The sequence below is a fragment of the Chrysochloris asiatica genome, unplaced genomic scaffold (assembly GCF_000296735.1).
Source record: "Chrysochloris asiatica unplaced genomic scaffold, ChrAsi1.0 scaffold00076, whole genome shotgun sequence".
Lineage (NCBI taxonomy): Eukaryota > Metazoa > Chordata > Mammalia > Afrosoricida > Chrysochloridae > Chrysochloris > Chrysochloris asiatica.
In genome coordinates this window covers 13,386,433-13,403,076 of record NW_006408594.1, presented here as the reverse complement: position 1 = coordinate 13,403,076, position 16,644 = coordinate 13,386,433, and the positions used below count along the sequence as shown (strand labels likewise).

Sequence of the window (16,644 nt, the reverse complement as noted above, 5' to 3'; positions counted from 1 at the left end):
AGAGAGAGAGAGAGAGAGAGAGAGACAGTCTGACCCTTACTGTTTCCCTCACAAGTGTTAGCAGCACAGGAGGCAGAGAGAGTGTGTGTGGGGGTGTGTGTGTGTGTGGAGGGGAGAGCTGCCCCTCCACATTCACACTGGGTATGTCCCAAGTCTGTTCACACCTCTGCTTACAGACTCTCTTTTCTGGAAGGCAGGCTTACAGGCCTGGAGCCAGCCTGGGGAAGGAGGAGGTCATTTCTTGGAGGCCTTTCCAGTACAGTCCCCATCACTGTGGATGTTCCAAAGACTGTTCACACCACGGGGTCTATCCATCTGTGCAGGTGAAACAAAATGCCCTTCAATGGTGAGAAGCAGTGTGCGGGTGAGGACCAGCCAAGCGATTCAGACTCTTCCAGGTTTTCCGAAAGCATGTCTTCACTCAGTGACTACGAATGCTCCAGGGAGAGCTTTACCAGCGACTCTTCCAGCAAGTCCAGTTCTCCTGCTTGTAAGCAGACCCGGTGTGGGGGCTGGGCTGGTGGGCTGCTTCTAGACATGCATGCAGGATTCTTCTCCCCTACTTCTAGTTAGTTGCTTCTGAACGCCGCTGCAGAGTCACTGCAGCTGCCCCCTGTAATGCTCTTAGGGGTACATAGCCACTGACGCTTACAACCTGCTGGTGGTTATTTTGAGCTGGGCCTCTAGCCTGCTTTGGTGTGACTGTAAACTAGGCCACCCAACCTCGCCCATCCTCTCTCCTGTTGTTGTTAAGTGCTGTCACGTGGGTTCAGAATCACATGACCCTGTGTATGGTTTCCGAGGAACAGCTGGTGGGCTTGAACTGGCGGCCTTGTGGTTAGTAGTCCATGCTGATTCTACAGCACCACAATGACTCCTTGAGATCACATCTTGCTCCCTTACCCAAAGATCAAGCCAAGATGGTATCTTCGGATTATTTCTGAATTCCATTGGAGTGAAACTTGCCCCACTTCAAGGGTCAGGCAGGAAATGAAATAATCTACAGTGTTTCCTGTGGATTTCAAACACTGTTGTGCAAACCTTCCCTGTCAGGTGTCCAGACAGGGGTAACTCCTCTAGAGGGTGAGGGACAGTGAAGAGTGGTCTTGACTGAGAGAGGCTAGGTAGAAACTAGAAAATGTGTACAGTGGGTTTGTTTTTTAGCTTTTCATTTGGCATTTGGTATAAGAAGTATGATACCTTAGTGCTGGCAAAGCAAATGCAGAAAGAAGAAACTAATGTTTAATATGTTCAAGTGCCCACTTAAAATAAAAGTAGGTTCATGTGTAGCTATTTTCAAGTTATACATTTCATTTAAAAAGGTTTGTAAAGTACTTTTAAGTATAGAGAAAAGAGAAGATTGCTTATAATATCATCCAAACACAACAACTGGCAATATTTTGCCATGTCTTCTTCCTGTCTTGCGTGCTGCTATATATAGATGTGTTTTAATCTGTGTGTATACACCCACATCCGTGTATGTCAGGAAGCCCCAAGTTACACAGGAGATCCCTTCCGAAATGTGTCTTTAAGTTGAATGTGTCGGTGAGTTGGCACAGGTGCATTTAGCCTGCAAGAAAAGGTTGAAAGCTTTTCAGTGATTTAAAAGCTGCACTTGAAGCAGGTGAAGGTGATCTTCATGAAGACTTTGTTGCCAGTAGGGGTTGCTTCAGCCATTTCGAAGTAAGGGCAAATTTACATAACATTAAAGAGCAAAAGTGGATGTTGTCTGTGAGTCAAATGCTCCTAACCTGGAAGTTGGGAAATTGCCTGTAATATATTTAGATTCCTTTTATTACTATAACTAAAACATGTACTAATGATAATAGATGTTTTAAAGCAGTTTTATGACTACCCACCAGCCACTCCTTAGCAACCCTATACAGGTTCGCAATGAGTCGGAACCGACTTCACAGCACTTAGCTACTGCTTCATCAGAGGGCAGTGGCAGTTCATTAGAACTCTCCCTTCAAGATCGGAGATCAATTCCCAGCCAGTGCACTTCATTCACAGCTGTTGCAGACCGCAGGTACTGGGATGTTGAGGACCGGTGTCATGGACAAAAATCCAGCACGTGGCCGCACTCAGACTTGCTGGCCAGAGACCCTGAGGGCTCAAGGAAGTAACCTCCGGACGTCCCGGGCTCATTGGCTTTTACGAACTCACTGTTGGGCTAGCTCTGTATACCTTGCTTTAGTCCTATTAATTCATTCTATGCTTCGAACTCCAGTAATTGTAGCTTCTGAGAAAATGGTTTCTTATGTGCCTCTCTTAATGTCTCCACTGTATTGGCAGTGCTTAAGGTTCTAGGAACAAATCTCTCTGAGGAACAAACTCTGGCCACCTGGCAAACATGGCTTTTCTTTATCAGATTATTCAGTTATGTTTGATATTAACTTAATACATGAGCCCTTGATACCCATGGACAAATATTAAAACAAAAAACTGCTCCTAAAGCCGAGGCTGTAAAAAGTTCCCAAAACAAGTTTCCCCCAAGGAATTAACTCAGAGTGGATTGGTGAATTCCGGGGGTTTTGTCCAAAGAACAATAGCGTCAGCAGTCTTAAATCACCCCCAGGTGCAGATCTTTGACCTAGGAGTCTTTCTTCCTCCTGCAAGTCTCTGTCAGGCAGCTGACACAGCGGGACTCCTCCCAATCCTTTTCACCTTTTCCCATTCGAGATTAGGTGCTATCGGTATGTTAATTAGCCTGGAGAAACTGAGTTGCTGCCCTGGGATTCGAACCTGAAAAGTACTATATAAATTTGCTTGAATGTCTGGAAAATTAAGGATGTTAGATTATCAAGATAATTTGTGGTGTATGTTTTAGAATTTGATTCCTGTAAATCATTGTATCCTGTTTTGAACGATTAATCACATTTCACTTCTGTACCCCATCTTAATAAACCCTGCCTTCCTTTGTGTAAAGCTCCTCCCCGAAATAAAACGGAGGTGCAGACCGAAGCCCACATGCGTTACAGTTGGCAAGGCATGCGTTGCTGCTTGCAGTACAGACAGGCATTGCAGTTGGCAAGGTGTGCAAATGGCATGCATAGCCAAAATGTTTACAATGCAGGATCTGTCTGACGCCAGTTAAGCATCCACTCTAGTTCCGGGGTGTCTATGTGTCTCTTGTTGTGTCTTTGTGTGTATTCTTTCTCTATCTCTGTCACCGCCAGATCTCCCTACTTCGTGAACCGGCCTCGACACACAGCCACCCCGCCTGTCATTGGTGGGGGGGCTGATGTGTTGCCATAGTGATGAACTGGTGTCAGCAGAGCTTCCAGACTAAGACAGACTACAGAGTAAGGCCCAGTTATCTACTTCCAATACCAGCCAGTGACAGCATCCAGTCATGGGGATGGCACAGGGTTGGTCAGTGCAGAGTCACCAAAAGTTAGGGACCATACAGTCACATTACACTGCTTCATTAGGAGGCCCTACCATCAATTCCGTTAACCCCCCATTATCACTGGTCAGTAACTCATGTCCAGTTCTTCAGTGTTATCAATTCCATTAACCCCCCATTATCGCTGGTCAGTAACTCATGTCCAGTTCTTCAGTGTTATAAATAATGCTTGCTGAACAACTAGGTGCATAAAGCATTTCTGAGAATTGTTGTTGATATAATTGGATTTTGGGACCAATGGCACAAATGCTTGTAACATTTGTAAGAATCTTTTGGGGGCAGAACATTGGCAAAAAAAATTTGCAACAACCACCCCAGTTTCTGTGCCATTTTTAGATGGAGTTGATCCATCTGGCAACAGTACCTTGGCATGCTAAAGGAGGGGCTGCTAATTCTGTGTATCATTCTGCTGCTTTTAGCATTTTTTTTTTTAAAGTAGCAAAGTATTGCTAATCAATACTATTGCTTGAGGTCACAGTTTTAATTAATAGAAGTTCCAGTGTTGTTGTTGTTGGGTGCCATCAAGTCAGCACCAACTTATAGCGACCCTATGCACAACAGAAAGAAACACTGCCCGATCCTGGGCCAACCTCACAATTGCTGCTACATTTGAGCCCATTGATGCTGCCACTTGGCCAATCCATCTCGCTGGGGGTCTTCCTCTTTTTCCCTGACCCTTCACCTTACTAAACACAATATCCTTCTCCAGTGACTAGTCCCTCCTGACAATATGTCCGAAGTATGAGAGACGAAGTTTGGGCATCCTGGCCTCCAAGGAGCACTCTGGCTGCACTTCTTCCAACACAGATCTGTTGGTTCTTTTGGCAGCCCCATGAAGTTCCAATAGTGATTTCAAAAAGATATGATTTATTATAATTTTTACGGAATAGTCTTTAAAAATGACTAGAATTCTTTACTTGTGACTTCCTACTGAAAAGTAGATTATCCAGTTTACCCGATTTATTACATTTCACTTTTATTTATCTTACTGCCTGCACATTCAGAAATTAGCATTTTAAAAATTAATTCTATCAGTCATATTTGATAATAAATTCTCAATGGTTTCAGAGATAATCTTACTAATATAGGCCTACTGTGCTACAGTAGTCCCGGTGTGGTGCTGTGAATTAATGTGCTGGACTGCAAAGTCAATTTGAACTGCCAGGTCGGTGGTTCAAGTTCACCAACTACTCATTGGAAATCCTATACAGGGTCAGTATGGGTTGGAACCGACTCGACAGCACTTAACAACACCAACAGTTATGCTACAAAGAGGTGTGATAGCGTAGTGTTAACAAGTTGGGCTGCTAACCTAAAGGTCATCAGTTTGAAACTACCAGCTGTTCCACAGGAGAGAGGTGAGGCTTTCAGCCCATTTAAGGATTTACAGCCTCAGAAACCCTGTACAGGGCTGCTGTGAGTGGGAGCCAACTCCATGGCACACCACCACCATCATTATGCTGCAGATTTGTATCCCCTTAAGTTTCTGGTCGTTGCCATATTGACGTATACTAAATAAGATACTTTTTTATTCATAGTACTCATTAATTTATGTAGACTCACTGAGCCTAATAGTCCCATATTCATAAGATTGTTTCAAAAAATTGGATAATTTATTATCACATATATATAAGGAGGTCTGGTAGCATAGTTGTTACAAATTGGACTGTGAACCTTAAGGTCAGCAGTTTGAAACTACCAGCTGTTCTGCAGGAGAAAGATGAGGTTTTCTGCTCCCGTCAAGATTTACAGCCTTAGAAACCCTGTACAGGGTTGCTATGAGTCAGAACCGACTCCACGGCATATAACAACAACAACAATGATATATATATATATATATCACTCATGCTATCAAAGGACTTTTAAAACTTGTGAAGTCATTATTAAGCAGGAAAATCCATCTATTTGAATGCATAGTCTCCTTACTTGTAAAACCTAGGAGATGAACAGTGAAGAACTAAACACTGTCCACCTCAGGAGGCTTCATGGGACAAAGCCTTCTCCTCCATAACAGGAGTTGACTATTGTTTTTCTTTCAGCAACGAGCCCTCCCAGGACTGTGACCTTTGACGAAGTGATGGCTGCAGCAAGGAATTTATCAAACATGACTCTTGCTCACGAAATTGCTATAAATGAGAACTTCCAGTTGAAACATGATGCCCTACCTGAGAACAGGTAACCTGGAGATGGCATTTGTGCACACACTGTGTGTGCGTATTTTCCTCATATACACACACATATACACACATACATATTCACACACTTTGCTGAAGATGTGTATGTCTCTGTGTGTCTGTATTCTGTGTGTCTGACACACACACACATTCACATGGATTCCTCAAAGTTCTTATATAATAACACATGGGGTAAACATTATTTAGTCATATCATTGATTTTTTTAAGTTTAATTATCTTAGGGAATATCTCATCATCATTACAATTCAGATTAAATGCCAGTAATTGAGAGAAACTTTTCTTAACATTACTAAACCCACTTAAAATAATAATAGTCAAGAAACCAAGCCAGTTGCCATCAAGTTAATGCCAATTCTTGATGACCACGTGCATCATGGTGAAACAGTGCTCCATAGCATTTTCTTTTTAACAAACAAACAAAACTTTGTATTGTGAACTGAGTGAAGGTTTACAGACAAGATCATCAGTTTTATATTGAACATAGCATACACGTTGTTTCATCTCAATGATTGTAATCCCCTCCATGTAAAACAACAATTATCCCACTTCTTCTCTGTGGTTCTTAGTTCCATTCCTCCCACCATCCTATCCCTTCTCTGCATCGTCCTTAGGTAAATGTTGGTCTTTTGATATTGAATGATTTCCATGGTGAGCATTCCTCCAGTCTCTTTCTAACCAGTAAGCTCTGTCTTTTTTTTTTTTTTTTTGTAATTTTGAGTTTGTTCCACATTTTCTCCCACTTGATCCAGGACCTTCTAATGTGATCCATTTCAGAGCAGTTGGTATGGTAGCTGGGCAGCATTTAGTTCTGGTATCAGAGCCAAGGAGACTGATATTCACATGTTCCATTAGTTCTTTGGACTTTCTCATTAATTCCAAGCATCTTCGGTTCTCATCACTTTTCTTTTTTTTTTTGGTACATAGAGAGACCAATAGCTGCACCTTAGATGACCGCTCATGAGCTTTTAAGATCCCAGACGTGACTCACCAAACTAGGATGTAGAACATTGTCTTTGTGGGGGTTATACTTGTTAGGTACTGTCAAGTCAGTTCTGACTCGTAGCAACCGTATGTGCAACAGAACAAAACACTGCCTTGTCCTGCACCGTCCTTACAGTCCTTGTTGTGCTTGAGCCCATTGCTGCTGCCACTGTGCCAGTCCATCTCACTGGGGGTCGTCCACTTTTTTGCTGACCACCCACTTTACCTAGCATGATGTCCTTCTCCAGGGACTGGTTCCTTCTGATAATATGTCCAAAGTATGAGAGACGAAGTCTCACTCTGGTAGCGTAGTGGTTACGAATTGGGCTGCAAACCTCAAGGTCAGCAGTTCGAAACTACCAGCTGTTCTGTGGGAGAAAGATGAGGCTTTCTGCGCCCATAAAGATTTACAGCCTCAGAAACCCTGTACAGGGTTGCTATGAGTTGGAACCGACTCCATGGCACAGAACCACCACCAAGGAATATTCTAACTTTACTTCTTCTAACACAGTTTTGTTTGTTCTCCTGGCAGGCCGTTGTTTGAATATTCTCCAACACCAAAACCCCAAAACATCAGTTTATTCTACAATCTTTGTTATTCATTGTCCAACTTTCACATGCATTTGAGGCAATTGAAAGTACCATGGTTTGGGTCAGGTGCACCTTTGCCCTCAAACCTATTTCTTTGCTCTTCAACACTTTAAAGAGGTCTTGTGCAGCAGAGTTACTTAATGCAATGCATCTTTTGATTTCTTGATTGCTGCTTCCATGAATATTGATTGTAAATCCAAGTGAAATGAAGCCTTTGACAGCTATTATCTTTTCTCCATTTATCATGATGTTATTTATTGGTCAAGTTGTGAGGACTTTTATTGTCTTTACATTGAAGTGCAACCCATACTGAAGGCTGTGGGCTTTGACATTCATCAATATTTTAAGTCCTCTTCACTTTCAGCAAGCAAGGTTTTATCATCTTCATATTGCCGACTGTCGGTGAGTCTTTCTCCAATCCTAATGGCACATTCTTCTTCATAAAATCCAGCTTCTCAGATTATTTGCTTAGCATACAGATTCTATTAGTATGGTGAAAGAATTCAACCCTGGTACAGACCTTTCATAATTTTGAACCATTCAATGTCGCCTTGATCTGTTTGAATGACTATTTATTGGTCTGTGTACAGTTACTCATGAGCACAGTTCTGGAATACCCATTCTTCACAGTGTTATCCATAGCGTGTAATGATCCACATAGTTGAAAGCTGTTGCATAGTCAATAAAACACAAGTAAACATCATTCTGGTCATTTCTGCTTTCAGCTAAGATCCATCTGATGTCAGCAATGATATTCTTCCATCCATATCCTTGTATGAATCCAGCTTGAGCCACACTGGTAGTTCCCTGTCAATATATTGTTGCAGCCTATTTTTAATTATCATCAGCAAAATTTTACTTGCATGTAATATTAATGATAGCATAGTGGTTACAAATTGGGCTGTGAACCTTAAGGTCAGCGGTTCGAAACTACCAGCCGCTCTGCGGGAGAAAGATGAGGCTTTCTACTCCCGTAAAGATTTACACCCTCAGAAACCCTGTATAGGGTTGCTATGGGTCGGAACTGACTCGACGGCACTTAACAACAACAACAATATTAATGATATTGTCCAATGACTTCTGCATTCTGTTGAGTCACCCCTCTTTGGAATAGGCACAAATATGGATCTCTTCCAATCGGTTGACCAGGTAAATTTCTTGGCATAGATGAGTGAGTGCCTCCAGTGCCACGTCAGTTTGTTGAAAGGTTTCGATTTATAGTTCATCAATTCCCGAAGGCTTGTTCTTGCCAATGCCTTCAGTGCATCTTGGACTTCTTCCTTCAGTATCATTGGATCTTGATTACATGTTATCTCTCGAAATGGTTATACATCGACCATTTCTTTTTGGTACAGTGAATGTGCATTGTTTCCATCTTCTTTTGATGCTTTCTGCATCATTCAATATTTTGCCAATAGAATCCTTCAAGTTGAGGTTTGAATTTTTTCTTCAATTCTTTCAGCAAGAAATGCTGAGCATATTCTCTTTTGATTACTAACTCCAGTTGTTTGCACATTTTGTTATACTTGACTTGGTCTTCTCAAGCTGCCTTTTGAACTCTTTTACCACCTCATTTCTTCCATTTGCTTTAATATCTCTACACTGGAGAACAAGTTTCTGAGTCTCTTCTGACATCCATTTTGGTCTTTTCCTTCTTTGTTGTCTTCTTAATTACCTTTTGCTTTCTTCCTGTATGGTGTTCTTGATATTATCCCACAAATCTTCTTGTCTTCGGTCATTAGTGTCCAGTGCATCAAATCTGCTCGTGAGATGATCTCTAAAGATGCTTGTGAGATGTTCAAGTTCATATACTGGCTTCCATGAACTTTTTTTCATTTTCTTCAGCTTCATCCTGAACTTGCATATGAGCGCCTGGCCTGGTTTTGGCTGATGATTTTGAGCTTTTCCACCATCTCTTTCCACAGATGTAGTCAATTTGATTTCTGTGTTTTCCATCTGGTAAGGTACATGTGTATTGTCGTCTTTCATGTTGTTTAAAAAAAATATTTGCAATGAAGACGTCATTGGTTTTACAAAATTCTATCATGCAATCTGCAGAGTAATTTCTATCACCAAGGCCATATTCTGCAACGACTGATCTTTCCTCTTGGTTTCCAACGTTTGCATTACAAACACCAGTAATTATCAATACATCTTGATTGCATGTTTCCCCAATTTCAGACTGAAGAAATTGGTAGACTTCTTCAATTTCATCATCACTGACTTTAGTGGTTGGTGCATCACTTTGAGTAATATTGGTGTTAATTGGTCTTCCCTGTAGGTATATGGATATCATCTTATCACAGTATTATACTTTAAGATAGATCTTGAAATGTTCATTTTGATGATGAATGTGACACATTATTCAGTCTGTGATTCTCGACATAGTAAATATATGATTGTGAACTTCACTAATGCATAGGAGACTGATCTTGATGTGGTCCATTTCATTTTTGACAACTCCCAATTTTCCTAGAGTCATACTTCATACATTCCATGTTCCAATTATTAATGAATGTTTACATTTTCTCCTCATTTTAAGTTATGTCGCATCAGCAAATGAAGGCCCTTAAAATTTTACTCTATTCACATCATCGCAGTCAACTCTACTTTGAGTAGGCAATTCTTCCCAGTCGTATTTTGAGTGCCTTCCAACTTGAGGAACTCATCTTTCAGCACTATATCTGACAGTATTAACATGTAATTCATAGTGTTTCATTATTCAATATCCTGGTAATATTTCACAGTGTGCCACTGCTATTCATAAGGTTTTCAGTGGGTAAACATTCAGAGGTACCCTGCTTCTCCTCTTCCTTGTCTGGAAGCTCAGCTGAAACCTGTCAACCTAGGTGACCTTGCTGGTATTTAAAATACCAGTGGCATAGCTTCAAGCATCACAGCAACATGCCAGCCATCAAAGTATGACAAACTGACAGATGAGTGCTGGACTGTGTTATGCCAGTTGACCAGAGTGTCCCCTGAGACTATGGTCCTGAGCCCTCAGGCCTAGTGACTCATTGCCTTAAGACATAGCTAGGAAGTGTTCATCATTTTGCCTTATGTATGTATGGTCCACCACAGTCTTAGTTGTGTTTGCAAGAATGGTAAACACCCATGTACAAATATCCTCTCTCGAGCTCTTAGATATTTGTGAGTATACTCCTATTCTTTCTGTGTCTCTGCCCATGTATCTACCCACAGAACACTGTTTTTCCAATATTGTCTATTTACCTCTATCCCCTATTTAACCCTTGCATACTTCCCAGTGTCTTCACCTTCATCATTCTTCTGCCAACGTCCCTCTTCTTGTATGTTATCCTCCCCCTTCTTGTTTATTGATCTCCCCATCAACTGAGTTACCATGTGTCTACTCTGTAGCCAGTGAATTACTTTCCCTTCCCTCCCATCCCTGGTTACCATCAAAGAATGTTTCTTTTAGTCTGAAAACCTTTTCTTAAGTTATTTAAGATAGTGGTCTCATACAATGTTTGTCCTTTTGCAATTAACTAATTTCACTCAGCATAATATCCTCCAATTTCATCCATGTTATATTTCACAGATTCATTGTTATTGCATTGTTATTCCATTGTGTGTATGTACCTAAGTTTGCGTATTCTTCCATTGATGGGCATTTGCTATTTTAATAGTGATATAGTGAACTTTGGTGTGCATTTATCTACTCATGTCACGGCTCTTATTTCTTGTAGATAAATACCAAATAGAGAAATTGCTGGGTTATGCAGTATTTCTATTACCAACTTTCTGAGGAAGGGCCCTACCATTTTCCAAAGTGGATGAACAATTTTATAGTCTCACCAGCACTTGATTGCAAGGTTGGTGTGAACCACAAGGTTGGCAGTTCAAACTCACAAGCCACTCCTCAGAAACCCTATATAGGGTCGCTATGAGTCAAAACTGACTCAACGGTACTTAACAACAACAACCACCAGCAATGTAGGAAGGTCCCAGTCTTTCTACACCATTGCTAGCGTTTTTTTATTTTCCGTGACCCTGTATAGGGTTTCCAAGGATGTAAATCTTTATAGGAGCAGACAGCCTTATCTTCCACAGAACAACTCGTGGATTTGAACTATCAACTTTGCAGTTAGCAGCCCAGTGCTTATGCTGGAGCAACAGCAACAGAGCACCTTCCAGGACTCCTAGACTATTTAAGTCCCTTCACTAAAAACTTCTTTGGTGTTGTTAAGTATCGTCGAATTGATTCCAACCTATATCGACCCTGTATAGGGTTTTCAAGGAGTGGCTGACGAGTTTGAACTGCCGACCTTGCTGTTTAAACTGACTTTGCAGTCTAGCGCATTAACCCACATCACCACACCAGGACTCCAAAAATACCTCTCTAGTCCCCTCTGTTTTCCCTTGGGGTAAGATGTTTTATAGTTTGATGTGTATTATTTATTCTCCTACCTCAATCAAAAGCACCACTAAGGGAAGAACTATGTCTGTATTCGTTGGCTGTTCTGACCATATTGCTGGCACGTTGCGTATGCTCAGAAGATACTTGTAGATTGATTTATTAAAATCGGGTATTCCGATCAAGATGGATAAGTGCTATGGAATGGCAGAGCCTGTGGAGGGAGGGAATCACTGCTGCATGGCTACCTCCTGTTTAACCTCACCTCAAGGGACCTCTCAGGAGAGCCAGCCTGACAGTCTGCCTTGACCCCACTCTGGCTTTAATGGCTGAAAAATCCTCTGGGACAAAGAAAAGAAAAATTTGAGGCTATTACTACAGATCAGTCTTGGTTAGGGCAAAGTCAGTTCGTGGATAGTGGCACGGAATCTTCAGTCTCACAGTGCCATTTGTAAATCCTCAGGTGTTCTCTCTATGATTGAGCAAATAATTTGAGAAGCTGAAATTATATGAAGAAGAACATGACAGCAGAATTGGAAGAAGACTCCTTAGCAACTTCTGTGATAATGCAGGTGACACAACCTGGCTTCCTTGCTTGCTGAAAGTGTTGAGGACTTTAAATACACACTGATGAAGAGCAAAGACTACAGCATTCAATATGGACTGCACCTCAATGCAAAGAAAATAAAACTCCTCACAGTGGGGTCAATAAATCACATTAAGTTAAATGAAAAAAAAAATACTGAAATTGTCTAAGACTTCATTTTACTTGGATCCACAGACAATACGCATAGAAGCAGAAGTCAAGAACTCAAATGGCATATTGCAATGGTCAAATCTGCTGCATAAAACCTCTTTATTTAGTGCTCAAGAGCAAAGATGTCTGTTAGAGGGCTAGGATGCACCTGATCCAAGTCTTGGTATTTTCAATAGCCTCATGTGCATGTGAAAGTTGGGCAATGAATAAGGAAGACCATAGAACTGATGTATTTGAGTTATGGTATTGGAGAAGAATATTAAAAGTACCATGGGCTGCCAGAAGAACAAATGGGAAGAAATACAGACAGAACGCTCTTTACAAGCCAGGTTTGTGAGACTTTGTCTTTCGTACTTCAGAGGGACAGTCCCTGGAGAAGGACATCATGCTTGTAAAGTGGAGGGCCAGCTTGGCACGGTGACAGCAGTGATGGACTAAAATGTAGCAACAATTATGAAAATGGTACAAGACTCGGAAGTGTTTTGTTCTGTTGTGCATAGGACCTCTATGAGGTGGAGCCAACTCGATGAGACCTGGCACTAACAACAAGACATTAAGACAGCCGCTAATCTTTTATCCCATTTAGAACATTTTTGTTTGTTTTAAATCAAAAATGTACATACACATAATTTTCTTTATTTTAAAATGTGGTTCATAATCCTGCTAAGGATGTTATTTACAATTATCATTAATACTTTTTTAAGATGACTAGCTAAAGTAAGTATATCTGTTTGGTTTTCTGTGGTCATTGAATTTATCAAAATCGAGTCCTTCACACCAGCTCTTCCATGGCATCTGTAGGCTAGACGATGGCTCTCTCTGACCTAGATTGTGTCATTCCTAACTGGTGTCCATAGTCCATCTTCCACAGTCACTTGGCAGCCAGAATGATCTTTCTAAATTCAATTAGATTATTTCTTTGCTTAAAATGCCTCAGTGTTTTCCCATTATACTTGGGATAGAAACTTAAACTCTTTAATACAGCTTGCAAGCCCTGCTCCCCAAATCTGTCTCTTACTGCTGCTTGCTGTGTTTCAGTCCACTGGCTTCCTTTTGATTTTGGAGTATACCAAGCTTGGTCCTGTCTCAGGGAGACTTTGCCCTTCTCTTTGAATGTCTTTCCCCTAGATCTCCACATAGCTGCATTTTCATCCCCATTCAAGTCTTAACTCAGAACTGTAGAGAGGCTTTCTTCACCAACCCAGCTGCACCGCACCCTTCCCATCACTCCCATATTGTCTCACTGAGTCCTCCTCATAGCCCTGACGTTGTCTTCTTTCTTTTTACGTTTATAAATGATTCTGTTTTTGTTGTTGTTTCTGTGTTCTTGTCTTCCTACCCCTACTAACATACAAGCTTCTTGAGAAAATTTCTTTTCACTGTAGTACCTCAGTGCCTAAAACAGGGCCTTGCACATATTGGACGTTGAGTAAGCATTTGTTGACTAATAAAAATGAATTCCTGAAGTTAGTTAAAATTAATAAATTTTATGAAATACAGACAGAGAAAAAGGTGAGATAATCTATACTGTCTATTCAAAAGTTACTAATGTAATTGATTAGAGTAAAGGTTCATTAGAATGTGATAGACACTAGAGATTGAATCCTGGCTCTACTGAGGTTTAGTCTGCACCTCATATTCCCTGGGGATAAAACAGGGACCACACTACTCACTCAAATGCATGAAATGAGCTCGGGGTAAAAGTGCATTGCACATGGTACTTTTATACCATGGAGAGATAAATTGTTCTTTTTTTTTCTACCATTTCTAGAAAATGTGAGAAAAGGAAAACAAAATGCAGCATTAGTATATATCACCTTTGCTAAAAATGAAATCACATATTAATTAGCTGTTGCTACTCAGATGACTGTCTACAATGGCCAAGTTATTTTGTATTTAAATGTGGCTGACTCTCATATTTTATCACACATTTTCTTTGGGAAAAGAACTTAGTAAAATAATTTAGGTTTCTGATACACAATAGAAATGCTTATTAAATGATTCAATTGCTCTCGACTCCAACCTCCTCAGGAAATTAAAGAGCTAAAAAAATATCTTGTGTCATTTAGGACAACTTAAATTTAAACCCTGACGTCTCTTAAGGAGCTATGAAATTGCTTTAGCTCATTCCTTGGTCCATTCAAGCCAAGTATGTGAGGTTTGAAAAGTCAAGAGCCAGCGTCCGTCCAAGCGGTGCCTGCCAGTCTAACTGCTGTAGATGCTCAGGAGAGTCTGAAAACATTGGAAATGGCTATTATGTTGAACAAGTTCTTCTCAGGCAATGAAACTACATTTTTAATCTAATTTGCTGACTTCTTGTTGTTGTTAAGGGCCGTTGAGTCAGTTCTGACTCATAGCGACACTGTTTAGGGTTTCTAAGGAACCACAAACCTTGGTGTTCAAACCAACCTTTCAGTCCAGTGCTTGTCGTACAGCATGACAACACTGTATTTTTAGCTACAGAAACAAAAAGTTCATTTTCATCTTTAGTAGCATTATTTTATACTTAGCTATTTGTACTTTAGGAATCCTGGTGTGGTTCTTTAGGATAAGCCTTGGACTGCTAACCACAAGGCCAGAAGTTCCAGCCCAGGAGCTCTCCTTAGAAACCCTATACAGGGTCACTATGAGTTGGAACTGACTTGACATTTCTTAAAAGCTGGTAACATTTGTACTTTAAAAAGGGGTGGGGGGGAAGATCTGCTTTAACTATCAAATGATTAATTCATTCATTGTGCCTTTATTGAACACTCACTATGCCAGTATGCCAGGCACTGTGCTAGGGACAATGGCAGGTACCTAGAAGGAGCTATGTCGTCTGACTTAGGAGAGGTGTGTAGCCCTCTGGAGGAAGGTAGGTAATTACAGTGCAGGGAAATACGAGGAGGCTTCAAAAGCTTCTCGAAAAATGGAATGTAAAAATTTGGAATTTTTCCATGAACTTTTTGAAGCCCCCTCATGTGTGCTTCCCTCAAAGTTGTGGCAAAATGGTGTACGAGTTCAGTTGGAATGGCTGAAGCAAGGTGGCCACCTATTCTATTGTGAGCTCTTCCTCAGAATGCTATTTCAGCAGTTTGACTCTGCTGACTTTAAATGGAACAGCTAAGCTAAAGTTGGCAGGCCTCCAAATGTGTGATTCTTGGCCCAATCTGTTCTATTCTCTGCCATGAAATTTCAGCAATTGGGGAAAGAGCAATTTTGCAATCTCTTCACGGTCTAAAGCTGTGTGTAGAAGAGTATCTGGGTACATTGTGGTGTCTCCTTAGGACAGAATTGGATTCCGTTATTGGAAGCTATAGTAAGGAAACCTTTTTAATGTCTAGGGGAAATGGTCAGGACAGGACATCAGGTATAAAAAGTATATATACACTATTGTCAGGTATTCTTAACTGTGTTAAAACAATAGATTGAATTAGGGAAATGGACTAAAGGATTATTGGTGGGATTGTGGTCAGGTTTTAGTCTCTGTTTTTCTAAGATTGTTACAGTGAGCATATTTCTTTTCTAATCAGGAAGCATAGTGTTGACTTTAGAAAACCATCTGTTTCATTCCTGTAGCTTGGCCAGTCGAGTGAAGCACATTGTTCATCAGGCCTTCTGGGATGTCTTGGAATCCGAACTAAGTTCAGAGCCTCCCGAGTATGAACATGCCATCAAACTGTTTGAAGAAATCAGAGAGGCAAGTGGATATTGTCAGTATTAATTCATCCCCACCCCACTGCACCCTCAAGGGCTGTTTTCATGTCCTTTAGTATTAGAAACTGTGAAAAAGTGAGCAAGTTCTGTCATTGGAAGGGTTTTCCCAGCACCTCCTGGAGCAGGTGCAAGCTGGGAGATGGTGCAGTGGAAGGAGCTCAGAGCCTAGTTGTTGTTGTTAAGTGCCTAGAATAGAGGCTGAAAGAATGGACTCTGAAGGTGAATCCACCTGGCTCAGTTACAGACTCTTCCTCTTTAAGCCTCAGTTTACGTCCCTATAATGTGGGATTAAAGTACTTACAAGATCATGTAAATTAAATGAGGGCGACAGTTATCAGCTAACATTTACAGTCTGTGCCAAAGCGCTGTATTATTCATTAAGGTTAGACAACCCTGTAGTCACTCTTATTCTTTATACAATGACTCTGAATTCCCCAACTTGTCCAGAGTCACATAGTTACTGGGGCTAGAGAGAAAAAGACAGCCCTCTGGTTCAGCATCCCTGGTCCCCTACTTGTAACTCCATGCAGGCTCTATCATACAGTGTCCCATAAGTAGGGCACTGCACTAACCCACTGCTGTCGAGTCGGTTCTGACTCAGAGTGACCCTAAAGTGACCCTAAAAGGAGCTCTGGTAGT

The 16,644-nt window shown here is 41.0% G+C and overlaps 1 protein-coding gene across 1 annotated transcript in view; it reads left to right on the top strand.

The window, feature by feature from the left end:
- The first annotated feature begins 333 nt into the window (after nt 1–333).
- Nucleotides 334–16,644, top strand: part of TCP11L2 (t-complex 11, testis-specific-like 2) — a 48,317-nt gene continuing 32,006 nt past the window's right edge. Inside the window, exons 1-3 of the mRNA XM_006865255.1 lie at nt 334–490; nt 5,449–5,584; nt 15,868–15,988. Coding sequence (XP_006865317.1) covers nt 334–490; nt 5,449–5,584; nt 15,868–15,988 — 414 coding nt within the window. The remainder of the gene's footprint in view (nt 491–5,448; nt 5,585–15,867; nt 15,989–16,644) is intronic.